The sequence below is a fragment of the Charadrius vociferus genome, unplaced genomic scaffold (genome assembly GCF_000708025.1).
Source record: "Charadrius vociferus isolate BGI_N301 unplaced genomic scaffold, ASM70802v2 scaffold165, whole genome shotgun sequence".
In the NCBI taxonomy this organism is placed as follows: Eukaryota; Metazoa; Chordata; class Aves; order Charadriiformes; family Charadriidae; genus Charadrius; species Charadrius vociferus.
This window is the reverse complement of record NW_009648445.1, coordinates 111,224-125,751: the sequence shown is the minus strand read 5'-3', so window position 1 is coordinate 125,751 and position 14,528 is coordinate 111,224. Positions and strand designations below refer to the sequence as shown.

Genomic DNA, 14,528 nt, shown 5'->3' with positions numbered 1-14,528 from the left:
CGTCCGTCTGAGGAACGGCTGAGAGAACGGGGTTTGCTCAGCCTTGAGAAAAGAAGGCTCAGGGGAGACTTTCTCACCACGTTCCAGTATTTAAAGGGTGGCTACAAAGAAGATGGAGACTCCTTTTTTACAGGGATTTGCATGGAAAATATGAGGGGTGATGGGTACAAGTTGCTCCTGGGGATTCCGATTGGAGACAAGAGGAAGATGTGTCACAATGAGAACAATCAGAACAATGATCTCCCCCGGGAAGTGGTGGACTCCCCAACACTGGACACTTTTAAGATCCAGCTGTGCAGGGTGCTGGGCCGTCTTGCCTAGACCACGCTTTGGCAAGAAAGGTTGGACCAGATGATCCTTGAGGTCCCTTCCAACCTGGGATTCCATGGTCCTGTGATTGATCCAAAAGGTCCAAGTGGGAGGCAGGGTACCCTGGAGAGCAGCGGGCGCTCCAGGGGGTTGATGCCTTTGCAGAGGAGCTGTTGGTCAGTGTCCTCATGCAGAAGGTAAAGCTGGGAGCCCCTGACCCACAGCAGCTCCTTGCCCACCACCAGGCTCTGTGGCATGGCTAACCGGCCACACGTCCCAGCCTGCCCTGCCTGAGCCTCCATGTCCCGGCCATGGGCTCTGCCAGCCCTGCACCTACAAGCACCTCTCCCCACCGCTGGGGCAAACGTCACCCTCTTCTGTAAAAACATCCCTTCCCGTGATCTAAACCTGCACTGGGCGACTTTCCTCTTACTGACCCACTCCCTTTCACATTTTCTTTACTTTCCCAGTGTGCAAGGTCCTGCACCTGGGTCGGAGCAATCCCAAGCACAAACACAGGCTGGGTGGAGAATGGATGGAGAGCAGCACTCAGGAGAGGGACTTGGGGCTGTTGGTGGGTGAGAAGCTCACCATGAGCTGGCAACGTGCGCTGGCAGCCCAGTGAGCCCCTGGGCTGCAACCCCAGCAGCGTGGCCAGCAGGGAGAGGGGGAAATTGTGCCCCTCTACTCCCCTCTCATGAGACTCCACCTGGAATATTGCCTCCAGATCTGGAGCCCCCAACATAAGAAGGACATGGACCTGTTGGAGTGAGTCCAGAAGAGGCCATGGAGATGTTGCGAGGTCTGGAGCCCCTCTGCTGGGAGGACAGGCTGAGAGAGTTGGGGGTGTTAAGCCTCATGCTGGCTTGGCCAGCCCCACCACAGCCTTCCCACAGGAGGTATGGAAGCGCCACTGGGACCTGGGTGGCTGTGTTCATGCAGGATGAATCCCACCTGGGGGCTAAACTGGACCTCCTCCGGGTGGCACAGCCAGTGTGACACCAGCTCCGAGCGGGAGCAGAAGGTCCTTAGCACTGGGAGCACTGGTAGGGATGCTCCTTGCTGTGGATGTGCTGGTGGCTCTGCAGGTAGGGGTGCGAGAGACAGACCCCCCGCAGTCCACACAGAGAATCATAGAACGGTTTAGGTTGGAAGGGACCTTAAAGATCATTGAGTCCCAACCCCCTGCCCTGGGCAGGGCCACCTCCCCCCAGCCCAGGTTGCTCCAAGCCCTGTCCAACCTGGCCTTGAACACCTCCAGGGATGGGGCAGCCACAGCTTCTCGGGGCAACCTGCCCCAGGGGCTCACCACCCGCACAGCCAACAATTTCTTCCTCACATCTCATCTCAGTCTCCCCTCTGTCAGTGTCAAACCGTCCCCCCTCGTCCCACGGCTCCCCTCCCTGACCCAGAGTCCCTCCCCAGCTCTCCTGGAGCCCCTTTAGGCGCTGGAAGGGGCTCTGAGGTCTCCCTGGAGCCTAAGGATGCGCTTGTCTTGCCATCTGGAAGGGGAAGAGAAACTTCAAAAGCATCAGCCCAGAGGAACTCTCCTTAGATGGGGTGGAGCGACGGCAGAGGGGGAACAAGTCTCATCCAGGGCAGATGTCAGGTTTTCTGCACTCAGGTGCACTGAGGCGGGAGGAGGAAAGTCCCTTCCTTGCACATTGCAGGTGCTGGGAGGGAAAGGGCTTACAAGATAAATAAAAAATGATTAAAAAACCCTTGGAAACCGTGGCACGGCCGGCTGTGTTGGTGTGACCGCCTGTGCCGCGGCGGGTCCAGCCGAGCTCAGCCTGGGAAAGGCCGCAGGTGAGACGGCCCCGCGCGGGGCAGCGAGCGGGGATGGAGCCCAGCCCGGCACGACCGCCTTGCCTGCTGGCTGCCGCACTGCCGGGCTCGCTGCCGGCACCGCCGTCCCCGGGGTGACAAGCACCGGGATGGGTCAGAATGGAGACGGTGGCGACGGGCTTTAAAAGTGCTGCTTTCTCAACTCCTTTCAAGCTTTGTTCCCTCCCCACAGTGTCTCTGCTTTTGCCTTTAGGTTGGGGACAGATCGGCGCTGGTGGTGCTCCTGCGCAGGTTTTGTGCCCCCCTGGGCGGCTGCAGCCCTGGCAGCAGACCGAGAGGCTGCGGAGACGCAGTGGTTTTGCGCAGGGTCTCGCTCCAGGGCAGGGCTGAGCCATCTGCAGCTAAACCGTGTGTGGACCTTCCACATGGAAAAAGACTTTTAAGATCATCGAGTTCAACCGTTAACCCAACACTGCCAAGTCCACCCCTAAACCATGTCCCTCAGCCATCTACATGGCTTTTAAATCCCTCCAGGGATGGTGACTCCACCGCTGCCCTGGGCAGCCTGTGCCAATGCTTGACAACCCTTTCGGTGAACACATTTTTCCTAATTTCCAATCTAAACCTCCCCTGCTGCAATCTGAGGCTGTTTCCTCTTCTCCTATCCTGTTCCCTGGGAGAAGAGACAGCCCCCCCTCCTTGCTACCACCTCCTTTCAGGGAGCTGTAGAGAGCAAGAAGGTCTCCCCTCAGCCTCCTCTTCTCCAGGCTGAACACCCCCAGGTCCCTCAGCTGCTCCTCACAAGACTTGTGCTCCAGACCCCTCACCAGCTCCGTTGCCCTTCTCTGGACACGCTCCAGCCCCTCAATGTTTTTCTTGTCATGAGGGACCCAAAACTGGACACAGTATTCGAGGTGGGGCTTCACCAGTGCTGAGTACAGTGGGACAATCACTTCTCTGGTCCTGCTGGCCACACTGTTCCTGATACAGGCCAGGATGCTATTGGCCTTCTTGGCCACCTGGGCACACCGCTGGCTCACATTCAGGCTCTGTTGACCAACACCCCCAGGTCCTTTTCCACCCCGTGGCTTTCCAGCCACTCTGCCCCAAGCCTGCAGCATCCCTCACCCTCTCCTCCCTTGGTCGTCCTCAGTGCAGCATCCCTCCTCTCCTCTTGGGCCTCCCTTGGTCCTCCCCTCAGCGCAGCGTCCCGGCTGGGCCCTGGGGGCTCTGACCCCCTGGGCGAGGGCTGCACCCGCCTGGCCTGGGCCAGCGATGCCCGCACAATCCCCGCAGTGCCCGGCTGTTGGGGCTGCAGGGCCACGTCATTTCTTGCCTCGCAGAGACCTCTAGAGCTCAGTCTCCGAACACTCGGTCTTTCTCTGGTCTCCTATGAACAGTGCGGTCCATGTCTGGCTTCTTCTGCACAGGCTGGAGCACCCCAAGGAGCTCCTCAGGCTCGTTGCTCATCGAGCCGCTGGCCACCCTTCCCCACAGCAGCCCCAGAGAAGTCCCCTGTGTGTGACCCATCTGCCTGGGGGAGCAGGGGGCTCCTCCGCGTGCTGCTCCGCCCGGTGACAGCCTCTGTCCCTGGGACACCCTCCTTGCTCCGGGGCCCCCCTCCAGCCCCAGTGATGCTGGACGCTGGGGCATCCCCCAAGGATTGATGCTGCATCCCCCAGGGAGCGCTCCTGCCCACCGAAGCCACTGGTACCCGTGCTGGTGAGGGGTGGGATGTGGCACGTGGCTGGGGGCTGCCCTGGGTGTCTCCTGGGGAGACCCGGCCACTCACTCTGGGGTGGCCACGGCACGGAGGCAGCGGCCACAGAGGGGGCAGCTGGAAACTGGCCCGTGGTGGGAAGTGTCCCCGGGTGGGGAGGACAGCCAGAGCTCCTTGTTTAAGCCCCATGTTTGCAGAGCAGCAGCCGCACATCCTCCGTTTTGCCATACAGCTCCTGCTTGGACAGGGTGGGAGATCGTTACCGGCTGCGGAAGGAATTGCTGCCTCCCCTGGAGGAAACCCAACTTTTGCCTTGGATAGCTCAGCATAATTCAAATTCCTTCCCACAGCGAGCAGTGAGGGGAATCTAAATGATGTGCTTTGAAATGCACAATGCGTAAGGAGAGAGACAAAAGAAACATTTCCAATTCTTTGCATGGATCCCATTGAAAATTTCCATGACTACTGTGGGTGTTATGATCCCCTGTAGAAGAGTTGTTGCCCTCCCACGATCCTAGATCCTTCTGCCAGCCCGGGGGCTCCCCCTCCAGCCCCTTTCTCACACCGAGAGCCGAGAGCCACGGGGAGGCATTCCCTGGATCTGGAGGAGGAGGGGGACATCCCCCAGGGGAAAGGGGCCCTGGAGGGTGACAAACAGGGTGCCTTAATTTCGTGCCCATGGAAGTTCCCACTGAAAAGAAGGGGATTTTAAAGGCAAAACGTGTGTTTCGTGTTGTGGTGGTGCCACGGAGAATGCCGGAGCGCAGGAAGTCGCCGTCTCTGCCGGGTCCCTCTCATACGGATGCTTTGCAAGGCTGAATGGACCACCGCTCGCCCCAAGCCTGAAACCAGTGACGGGCTGTTGGTCACATGCAGCTGGTGGAAAGCTCTGCATACCGGGGGAGCTGTGAGAGGGGTGGAAGATAACGGCATCCTCACATTTTCAAACAGTCCAGAGTCTCAAACACTCCCGTCTCCCTCCGCAGGGTGAAGCCTGGCCTCGGCCGTACCAGCCTGGGGAGGTGATGAGCTGGGAGCTTGCTCAGACCCTCTCCAAATTTGGGAGGGATGAGGGGAAAGTTCATCCCAGACTGAGCTGCGTCCCAGGAGCAGTCATCCCGTGGCAGCCTTGTCTCTGCTCGGCAGGAGCGTTGTCCCCCAACACCATCTGCGTGTTGCTCTTTAGGTAAAGAGTGTCGGGAAATATTCACAGTGCGTTCCCGCGCAGCACTATAGTTCTCAGGGTTTCCAGATGTCCGCAGTTATCCCTCTGCACGCGCTTCCAAGAGGGGAGAAGCAAGCACAGATCTTTCTCCATTGAGTTGAATAGAAATGGCCCAAACCAGTGTCACTGGAGTTTGCAGAGCCGACGGCGATGCTCCCGGCACCAGCCTGCGGTGGGTGAGGGGTCCGGGCGGGAGCGCCGCTCTCGGTGCCCCACCGCCCAGCTGCATTTGCCCCCGCACCCCCGGCCTGCGCCTGGGGCAGAGCAAGAGCACGTTCAAAGTGGTGGTGAGGTCTTTATTTCCCCCAAATAGCAATGTAGACCCCTGCCCATCCCCTCCCTTTGGTTTGCCCATATTCTCGCTAGATGTTTATTGTCTGCTTCTGCCTCATTTTGGCCAAAAAATTGTGTTTTACCCTCTCCAGGACTAACAAGCCCGGCATCCTTGCAGAAAAGCCTTCTCTTCCACCCCACAGTGAGGAACGGGACCTCACAGCAGCACTGTCCAGAGGTGGGGACAGAGGCAGGACCGGGGCACCCAAATGCTGCCTTGCGTCTGTCCGACTGTGTGCAGCGATGGGGAGGCAGTGCTGAGCTGCCTGTGCCAGCCAGGCTTGGAGGGGGGATGCTCTGGGGGTCTCTGATGGCTCATGTGCATCCCACCCGCTCCCCTCTGCTATCCCCTTGCCGGGGCTGTTGGGGTCCTGTGGATCCCGTGGCTGTGCACGTCCATCCAGAGGGAACCTACAAAGGCAGGGGAGGACAGGGGCTCCATGAAATAAATCCTGGGCTTTGCTGCTGAGAGCGCGTCGGGAACGCATTCAGAGCGTGGTGTGTCAGGCAGGAGGCCAAAGCTCATCCCGAATTAAAGGGCTGTGAACTAAAATAATATTCATAGAATCATAGAATTGTCTGGGTTGGAAGGGACCTTTAAGATCATCAAGTCCAACCATCAACCCTACACTGCCAACCCCACTGCTAACCCACGTCCCTCAGCACCACGTCTGCCTGGCTGTTAAATCCCTCCAGGGATGGTGACTCCACCACTGCCCTGGGCTGACTGTGCCAGTGCTTGAGAACCCATTCAGTGAAGAAATTTTTCCTAATATCCAATCTAAACCTCCCCTGGTGCAACCTGAGGCCATTTCCTCTTGTTCTATCATTTGTTACTTGGGAGAAGAGATCTACCCCCACCTCTCCACAACCTTGATTGATCTGGATGATATCCCCCGCAGCAGGTATGGTAGAACAGAGCCCGTTTCTGTACTGCAGCTGCGTCCATCAGCTAACAGCCCTCATTGCAGGCGCTGGCCGAGCCTGCTGGGCCTGTACAAGGAGCTGTACCTGCCTGGGACAGCTCATCTGGAGCTTTTTCCAGTGCATTGCAAGAGGAACAGGGCGCCGGGTACAGCCAGGGCCACCAGCTGGTTTTGTGTGTGCTCCAGGGAAGGAGATGGTTGCGGTTGTTTCCCAGAGCTGCCTGTGGTGTGAGAATTGCTGGAGGAGATGTTGCTTTGCTTGGCACCTTGTGTTGGTGTCCTCCACCCCAGTGTCCAGCCAAGCCCCAGCTCCGACGCTCCACGGTGAACACTGGAGGAAGACGACTTGGTGCTGACAGCAGGAACCGGTTCACGGGAGACATCTACTTTTTGTAGCTTCTTTTTGAATTCCCCCTGTTGCTTCAGGCTCTGTAGTTCCTGCTGGGCAAGAAATTTAACAATTATATCAAGAATTGGGTGCAAAAAGCATTAATTTGGTGTTATGGAGGCTGAAGCCAGCTGTGTGAAGCGCAGCAGCTGAGGGAGCAGGTCAGCGGGCAGAGCGAAGGCTGGGAGACCTTCCCGGTGCTGGATGTGCCGCGCAGCCCCGCAGCCTCCGAGTGACACACGGTTGTAGGAAAAGGAAAAGAAAGCAAATTTAAGGGAGTGAGAAGAGGTTGTGTACTCCCTTGTTCCATCATTTGCCATATCAAATTTCAGAGGAATAGTGGCAACACTAAAAACCCCAGTGTTTTGCATGAAATAATTTTACACGGCGGGGAAAGGGGATTCAGGTTACCCTGTAGAATGAGGTTGCCATTGCACTTGATTAGCAATGCTTCAGCTGTTAAAATGTTTTGAAGAGCTGAAATAAAGGACTGCCCAATAGTTTCTGGAATAAGTATAATTCCCATCTACTGCTGGCAAGATTACCCTTGGGTCTTTACAACTGGTTTAAGTCTGTGACAGAGGAGCTAAGCTGTGATGTCATTTTTCTAGGGAAAAACTTGGAAAGTGAACACAACCTTCTTCCATATATGCATGTCAATATTTGAGACAGATTAAACTCACTTAACTTAAAATATCTGTTCCTGAACCCGTCATTTCAGGCACCGGTGGAGGAAAATGAGCGCTTTCAGGAGTTATTTGTCTTCTCCTACTGCAGACAGCGGCTCCTTCCCTGACTGTGCCCCGTTTCCCCGATGGCTGATGGGGGAGGAGGTGGTTCTGCCGCCGGGAGGGTGAACCTGCTGCTTTTACAGGCTGGCGCCTCTGTGATTTCTGTTTGCTTGCCTGCAGTCCTGTCATGAGAGTGGAAGAACCAGCAAAACACACAACGTGGGTGCCTGCTCCACTGCCCACGCAGGAGAAGGTGTTGGTGCTGGTGGACCTGCCCTACTGTAGCCCCGGCATGGACGACCCCCTCCAGACAGGAGCTGAGGGGCAACAGCTGTGTCAGACTGGAGCTCAGCCACGCGTAGCCTGTGGCTTTCAAGGAGCTGAGGATGCCCCACCTCGGGTGTCAACCCTCAGTTCCACAAATCCCCAATGTGGAGGTTGTAGAGAGGTGGGGGTTGACCTCTTCTCCCAAGTAACAAGTGATAGAACAGGAGGAAACGGCCTCAAGTTGCCCTACGGGAGGTTTAGGTTGGATATTAGGAAAATTTCCTTCACCAAAAGGGCTGTCAAGCACTGGCACAGGCTGCCCAGGGCAGTTGTGGAGTTGTCATCCCTGGAGGAATTTAAAAGACGGGTAGACGTGGTGCTGAGGGACATGGTTTAGCAGTGGTTTTAGCAGTGCTGGGTTAACGGTTGGACTCAATGATCTTAAAGGTCTCTTCCAAGCTAGAAAATTCTATGATTCTAAGCCAAGTCAGCTCCTAGGGATTGCGCTGTACTGTGTCGAGTGTGGGGCTGTGCTGATTCTTTCTGCTGCTGCTCCCCAGCTGTTTACACAACGGGAAAGGCCCCGTTGTCCAAGGTGGGCATATCTCCAAGAGGTGATGCTCTTTGGGCCTTGGACCCCGCAGTCTGTGCTGCTGTGGCGCTGCCCAACCCCACCTCCACGGTCACCCACGTGCTGTTGGCGAGTCGGTTCGTCAGGTGCCACGGCAGAATCAGATAACATTGACGAACAGACACAGAGAGGGGCTGGCACGGAGAACTTGTCTCTCTGGCCTTCCCCATGCCTGGCTTTCTTGGCAGCCAAAACACAAGTTTTTTGGGGTGGAGACAATTTTATGCCAGTCCTGATCAGCATTTGCCTAACCTGATTTGTAAATCCCCCGTGATGCAGACTCCAGTCCCTCTGGAAGTTGTTCACCTCTGAATTGAACTTCCCAATATTTTCCCAGTGTCTGACCCCGGTGATAAATACCGATCTTTGTTTTGGGCTTCCCCCAGGGTCGGCAGCACCCCTTGCCAGTTCCCAGTACCCTGTCGCACGCCGGCAGGCTGTTATTACATCTCCTCCTTTCTGGGCAGCAAATAACCGCGGTATAAAGGAAGGGTTACCAGGTACCTGAGGTGGAGGAGGCAGTTCCCCCGCTGCAGCCGTTGGGTGCTCGCTGACCGGTGCACGGCAGCTTTGGGGCGACGGCCTGAACATGAGCACGAATGAAGGGGCTGGCAGCCTGGGCTCTCTTCTCTTCTGTCTGCCCTTCTGTGTACAGGTTTGGGCAAGAAGAAAACAGTTTTAACATGTAGCTTTAATATTTTTGTAGTGTTCTCTTATTATCCCTCACTAGCAGTAGTGCGAGAGACATTTTTTGGGAAGACATCTGAATTTTCAGCTTCCTCTAATTAGTGTGTGGCTGAAGAGTACCCCATCTTTTCTTAAAAATACCCTCTGATGTGAAATCCATGAAATCCAAGTTCCTCCCCATTTCTAACAGCTGAGAGGTGGGATGGCTCTTCCTCTCTGTGAAAGGCTTTGGGCCGGCTCTGCTCCTTAGAAACCGCAGGGAGAGAAATGAAAAGGAAATTAAAAACCATACCCTGATAAGATGAACTTTCCATGTGGGTTGGGAAGATCTCCAGCACCTGCAGGTGCCCAGACACGAGACATTGTCTGATGGGAGAATGATTACTGGACTGGCTGACAGAAAACAAGTTGTTTTTCTGGCACACAAGCTCTCCTCAAGAGTTGTCGTGGGTTCTGCAAACACAAGTTATTCAGGAGCGTTGGACCATTCCCTTGTCATGCCCTCAGGCTCCTCATGCTGTGGTCCATCGTATGGCAGAATGACAGCATTAATATACAGGAAAGCCCCAGGTCAACCTCCGCAGGGCATGGTGCTCCTGCTCCCAGGATGGACGGATGTGTCCTGCCCTCTTCCCCGGCATCCCAACAGCGCAGAATCACAAGACCTGCTTTGGGCAAGGCTTATCTCCCCACTGTGGCCCACGCTGAGTTCCCAGAGTGGCCCCCGGAGCTGCTGGGAGGGCTGGAGCCCCTCTGCTGGGAGGACAGGCTGGGAGAGTTGGGGGGGTTCAGCCTGGAGAAGAGAAGGCCAAAAAGGGGAGAGCTCAGAGCCCCTTCCAGTGCCTAAAGGGGCTCCAGGAGAGCTGGGGAGGGACTCTGGATCAGGGAGGGGAGCCGTGGGACGAGGGGGGACGCTTTGACACTGACAGAGGGGAGATTTTGGGGAGAAATTGTTGGCTGTGCGGGTGGTGATCCCCTGGGGCAGGTTGCCCCGAGAAGCTGTGGCTGCCCCAGCCCTGGAGGTGTTCAAGGCCAGGTTGGACGGGGCTTGGGGCAACCTGGGCTGGTGGGAGGTGGCCCTGCCCAGGGCAGGAGGTAGCATTGGATGGTCTTTAAGGTCCCTTCCCACCCAAACTGTTCTGTGGTTCTATGATCCTATGATATCTTGAACCCGTTTGCAGGATCCCTGCCCTTCACACCACAGCTCTTCTCCTGCCTGACCCCACTGAGGCAGCATGGACTGCCCAAGCCCCGAGGAGGCACCAGGGTCCGTCCCCCGGCACTGGCATCGATGCCCCCGGAGCACGGCAGCCCCCAGACCCAGGGGTGTTCGTGTGGCCCCTCTCTGGCAGCAGATGTTAAACTGGGAATTACTGCGACATTTCAGCAGCAAACCCACCTTCGGGAGCAAAGAGGGGCCTGGGCAGGACCCGCTGTGATCGCTGTTGCTAATGGCACAGGCGGCACCCAAAAACTCGCTGAATTTTTTCCAGGTAGATAAAATCGGAGCTCCGACAGTGAGGGCTCAGCAGACGAGAGCGGGGCAGTTCGTCGGAGGGAGACGATCCGTATTTATATATGACTGCTAAAAAACCAGAGCGGCATCTCTTTTCTGTCTGCATGTATTGGCTACCTATTATTTCTGAACCTGAGGCACTACAGCACTGAAACAAAACAAGAAATCACCGAATGATGAACGTTTCATTGCAGGCCAAGATATATAGAATTCGCACTATTCTGTTTCATAGAAAAAACCCCAAACAGTTACTTTCAGTCATTTTGATTTTGTCCTGGGATGAAAAAACCCCACATTAGTTCATATAGTCCTATGTATTCAGACCCTTTTTTCTGCTGCATTAATGGATCTTCAACATGTTGGTTGCAGCCAAAGTATTTTCAGGTCATCTTTTAATTCATTTTTTGCATCCTTTGAACAGACGGACCTATTGTTGCACTTTTTTTCTTTTCTTTTTTTTTTTTTTTTTTTGCTACCATCCTGTACTTTAAAAATTGTTTTGCAATAACAGTATATTATAAATTATGCAACTGTGGTGTTCCTGTTTTTCCAGCTGATGCCAGTTCAGACTAGCAGTTCCATCTGGGTAGAAACCTCTGCAGCCTTCTCTGCTTTGCAGCGCCGTCAGTGCAGCTTTGTGCTCGCGGCCCCTCGTGGGCTTCGCTGTTTGTAGATCATTGACCATGGGCCGGAGCCGGGCAGGGGGAGGAACCCCTCCCGCAGCGGCACAGGGCAGCGAGAGCAAAATGCGGAGGCTTTTCTGGAAGGTTTCGCCAGTATAACGGGACAGTTTTCACCCTGTGGGGGATCAAACGCCCCCACAGGAGGTGGGAGATGCTCCGCTGGAGGCTGGGAGCGCTGCTGGGCGCCGTGCGGTGCCCTTCTGCCCCTCGAGCCCTCGCCGTGCTCGGGAGACGTAGCCGGTGCCGGGGCAGGGACGGAGTGAAAACACTTGCAATGCAAATGATGGAAAAGCAGGAAATATCTTGACTCACCTGGGAGTGTTAACGGGGGTTAATCTTTAATGCACGAGACATTTAAACTTGTGCAAGTCGATGGGCTGATGTTCCTTCTGGGACTTGGGAGGGGGAAGGATTAATGTCCCCAGCCCTCGCAGCACAGACGGGGATTTGCGCTCCCCTGCAGCTCTGCACTGATCAGGGCTGAGGTTCCTCGTTCCTCCTTGGGGCTGGCCCTTGGTGAGTCATTTTATATTGAACACCGGTGTTTGGGGGACTGCTTTCTCGTTTGAAAAGAAGGAAAGGAAGTGAAGCAGCATGTGAGAGAAATATATTTCCCTATCACTTAGAACTGGAGGTGTAAAGTCTTGCTGAACTGCTCTGTAAGCCGTATGCAGTCAGACATCGCCTGGCATTGGCGCCTGGGAACGTTCCCAGGCTGATTTAATTTACAATTATAGACCCAGGCTATCTTTATTCACCTCTGCTGAATTACGTGGTTTTAAAAGTGGAAGAGGCAATTGGATAAACATTTGTGATGAGCTGAAGATCTTTTCTAGACTGACTGATGTTTTCAGTGGACTTTCGGTTCGTAGAGGAGAGGAATCCCTCTTAATGGAAATGCAAACACGTCTTGCACTTAGATACCTGCGGTTTGCAATAAAAGTAAACCAGGCTGCAAGCAGGTCTGAAGAAGGAAGGCTTAACTTTGGTCCAAATTACATTAATTTTCCTACATCCCAACCCTGGCCTCGGCTTTTTCTAGTGTCTGATAGAGCACACGTGGGGGATGGGGGGAGGGCTGCAAATGGGCGCAATAGGGGGAATCACGAAAACTGCATGTGAAACCATCAGTCTTCTCCTCAAAGCCCCTCTCATGGCAAAGCGTCCACAGCGGACTCTGCAGGCTTGACTTGTTTGCGTTATCCAAATCTGCAAGAACAGCCTCAGGCTGCCCAGCCCTCGGTGGGACTCTGCTCCATGTTTGGGCTACCCTGGCACCTGGGGAACGGGGAGAACTGGAGGAGGTTGAGCTCAGAGGCTGTCACGGTCCCGCACTGGCGGAGCATCCGCGCAGGAGTCGGTACTCGCCAGAGTGTTACCGTGACTTGGTTGCCCTGATGGCACTTGTGGCCCCGCATTTTGGGCCAGCATTTCTTTCTCCAACGATCGTGCTGTGCAGCCCACCATGTCTTTGCTGCTCTATACAACGGAGAGGAAAAGGAATGAAGGAACAGGCAGGAAAGAGAGTTGCCCCAGGGCGTTCAGAAAGTCTGGGCATGGGCTGAAAGTCCAGCCCAGCTCTCCACTCCCCCCTTGGTGTTTGCCAGTGTTTGCGTCTCTGAAATCCCTGTGGGATGGGGGAGAGGCACAAAAACCACTTTGCAGTGCTTGCAAATGGATGGTCATGTTCATACAGGTGGAAATACAGGGAGTGACACATCCAGCAGAAGTTTCAAGGGTGGTCTCAACCTCCAGAGGTGGTAGCTGAATGTCAGCCACATCCAAGACACTTACCAGTGTCGGTACTGGTACAGTTTTTATTCCTATCTTAATAGTTTGTACAAGGAGGTCTCAGAAATGAACTGGTCACTGACCTGACTGGAGTGAGATTTTGTATTATTTCATCGATCTGAAGAAACACAGCCCTAGCAAAGACACGCGGCTTCCCAGGTGCGCACAGATATAGAGCCCACCGACAGCGACAAGGCAAGTAATTATGACTTTTACAAGCCTTTTTGTGACAGTGGATAAAGTGGAGATAGAAGAGGGCCTGGGCTGTTTTGCAGTGCACGTGGAGGGACAGAGAAGATGTTTTTGTTACAGATGCAGTTTGTAGGGTTGATGGGAAAGAATGAATAGATTCCTTTGTACAGCAAAACACAGCGAGTCAACCCCTCGGCCTTCAGGAATGGCTCAGGTTGGAAGGTGGTTGCAAACAGGACGTTGCATGCATCGACTTGTACACATTTGTAGGTGGTCATGGGCTAACAGCAGGCTCACCAGGCGTTATTTATCCCTTCTCTTTCTTGCGCAGAGCAGAGTCAGGCTGACACGGAGCACTGAAGCACCATGTATGAGCTCAACGAAAGCAGCTTTGATCCTATCACCTTCGTCCTGACGGGCATCCCGGGCATGGAGGAGTCCCACATCTGGATCTCCGTCCCCTTCTGTCTGATGTACATCACTGCTGTGTTTAGCAACTCTGTCCTCCTCTTTGTCATCATCACGGACAGGAGCCTCCATGAGCCCATGTACCTCTTCCTCGCTATGCTGGCTGTTTCTGACCTCATGCTTTCGACCACGACGGTGCCCAAAATGCTGGCTATCTTCTGGTTCAGTGCCAGGGAAATTTCCTTTGATGCCTGCATTACACAGATGTTCTTCACCCATTTCAGCTTCATCGTGGAATCGTCCGTTCTGCTGGCGATGGCGTTTGACCGGTATGTGGCCGTCTGTGACCCACTGCGGTATTCTTCAACCTTAACCCCTTCGGTGATCGGCAAAATAGCTGTGACTGCCATTGTCCGGGGGTTCTGCATCATGTTCCCGCCCATCTTCCTCCTCAAGCGGCTGCCGTACTGCGGACACAACGTCATGCCCCACACCTACTGTGAGCACATGGGCATCGCCCGCCTGGCCTGCGCTGACATAAAAGCCAATGTCTGGTATGGGCTGACAACGGCTCTTCTCTCCTCCGGCCTGGATGTCGTGCTCATCGCTGTCTCTTACGCTCTGATCCTCAGGGCCGTCTTTCGGCTTCCGTCCCCGGAGGCTCGCCTCAAAACCCTGAGCACCTGCGGCTCCCACCTCTGCGTGATCCTCATGTTCTACGTGCCTGCCTTTTTCTCCTTTCTCACGCATCGGTTTGGACACCACATCCCAAGTCACGTTCACATCCTCCTGGCGAACCTCTACGTCGTGGTACCGCCGATGCTCAACCCCATCGTGTACGGGGTGAGGACCAGGCAGATCCGGGAGCGTGTAATCCGCCTCTTCTGCCTCATGGGGGAATGCCCGTGCCCTGGCTGGGGGAGCAGATGCTGA

At 55.1% G+C, this 14,528-nt stretch overlaps 2 protein-coding genes across 2 annotated transcripts in view; one reads left to right on the top strand and one right to left on the bottom strand.

Moving 5' to 3' along the window:
• Positions 1 to 12,622, bottom strand: part of RPS11 (ribosomal protein S11) — a 52,659-nt gene extending 40,037 nt beyond the window's left edge. Inside the window, exon 1 of the mRNA XM_009885546.1 lies at positions 12,584 to 12,622. Within this exon, the coding sequence (XP_009883848.1) occupies positions 12,584 to 12,622 (39 nt within the window). The remainder of the gene's footprint in view (positions 1 to 12,583) is intronic.
• A 931-nt stretch (positions 12,623 to 13,553) lies between these two features.
• Positions 13,554 to 14,528, top strand: LOC104286901 (olfactory receptor 52B2-like). Its single transcript, XM_009885544.1, has one exon. It carries the CDS (start codon positions 13,554 to 13,556, stop codon positions 14,526 to 14,528), a length of 975 nt encoding a protein of 324 aa, XP_009883846.1.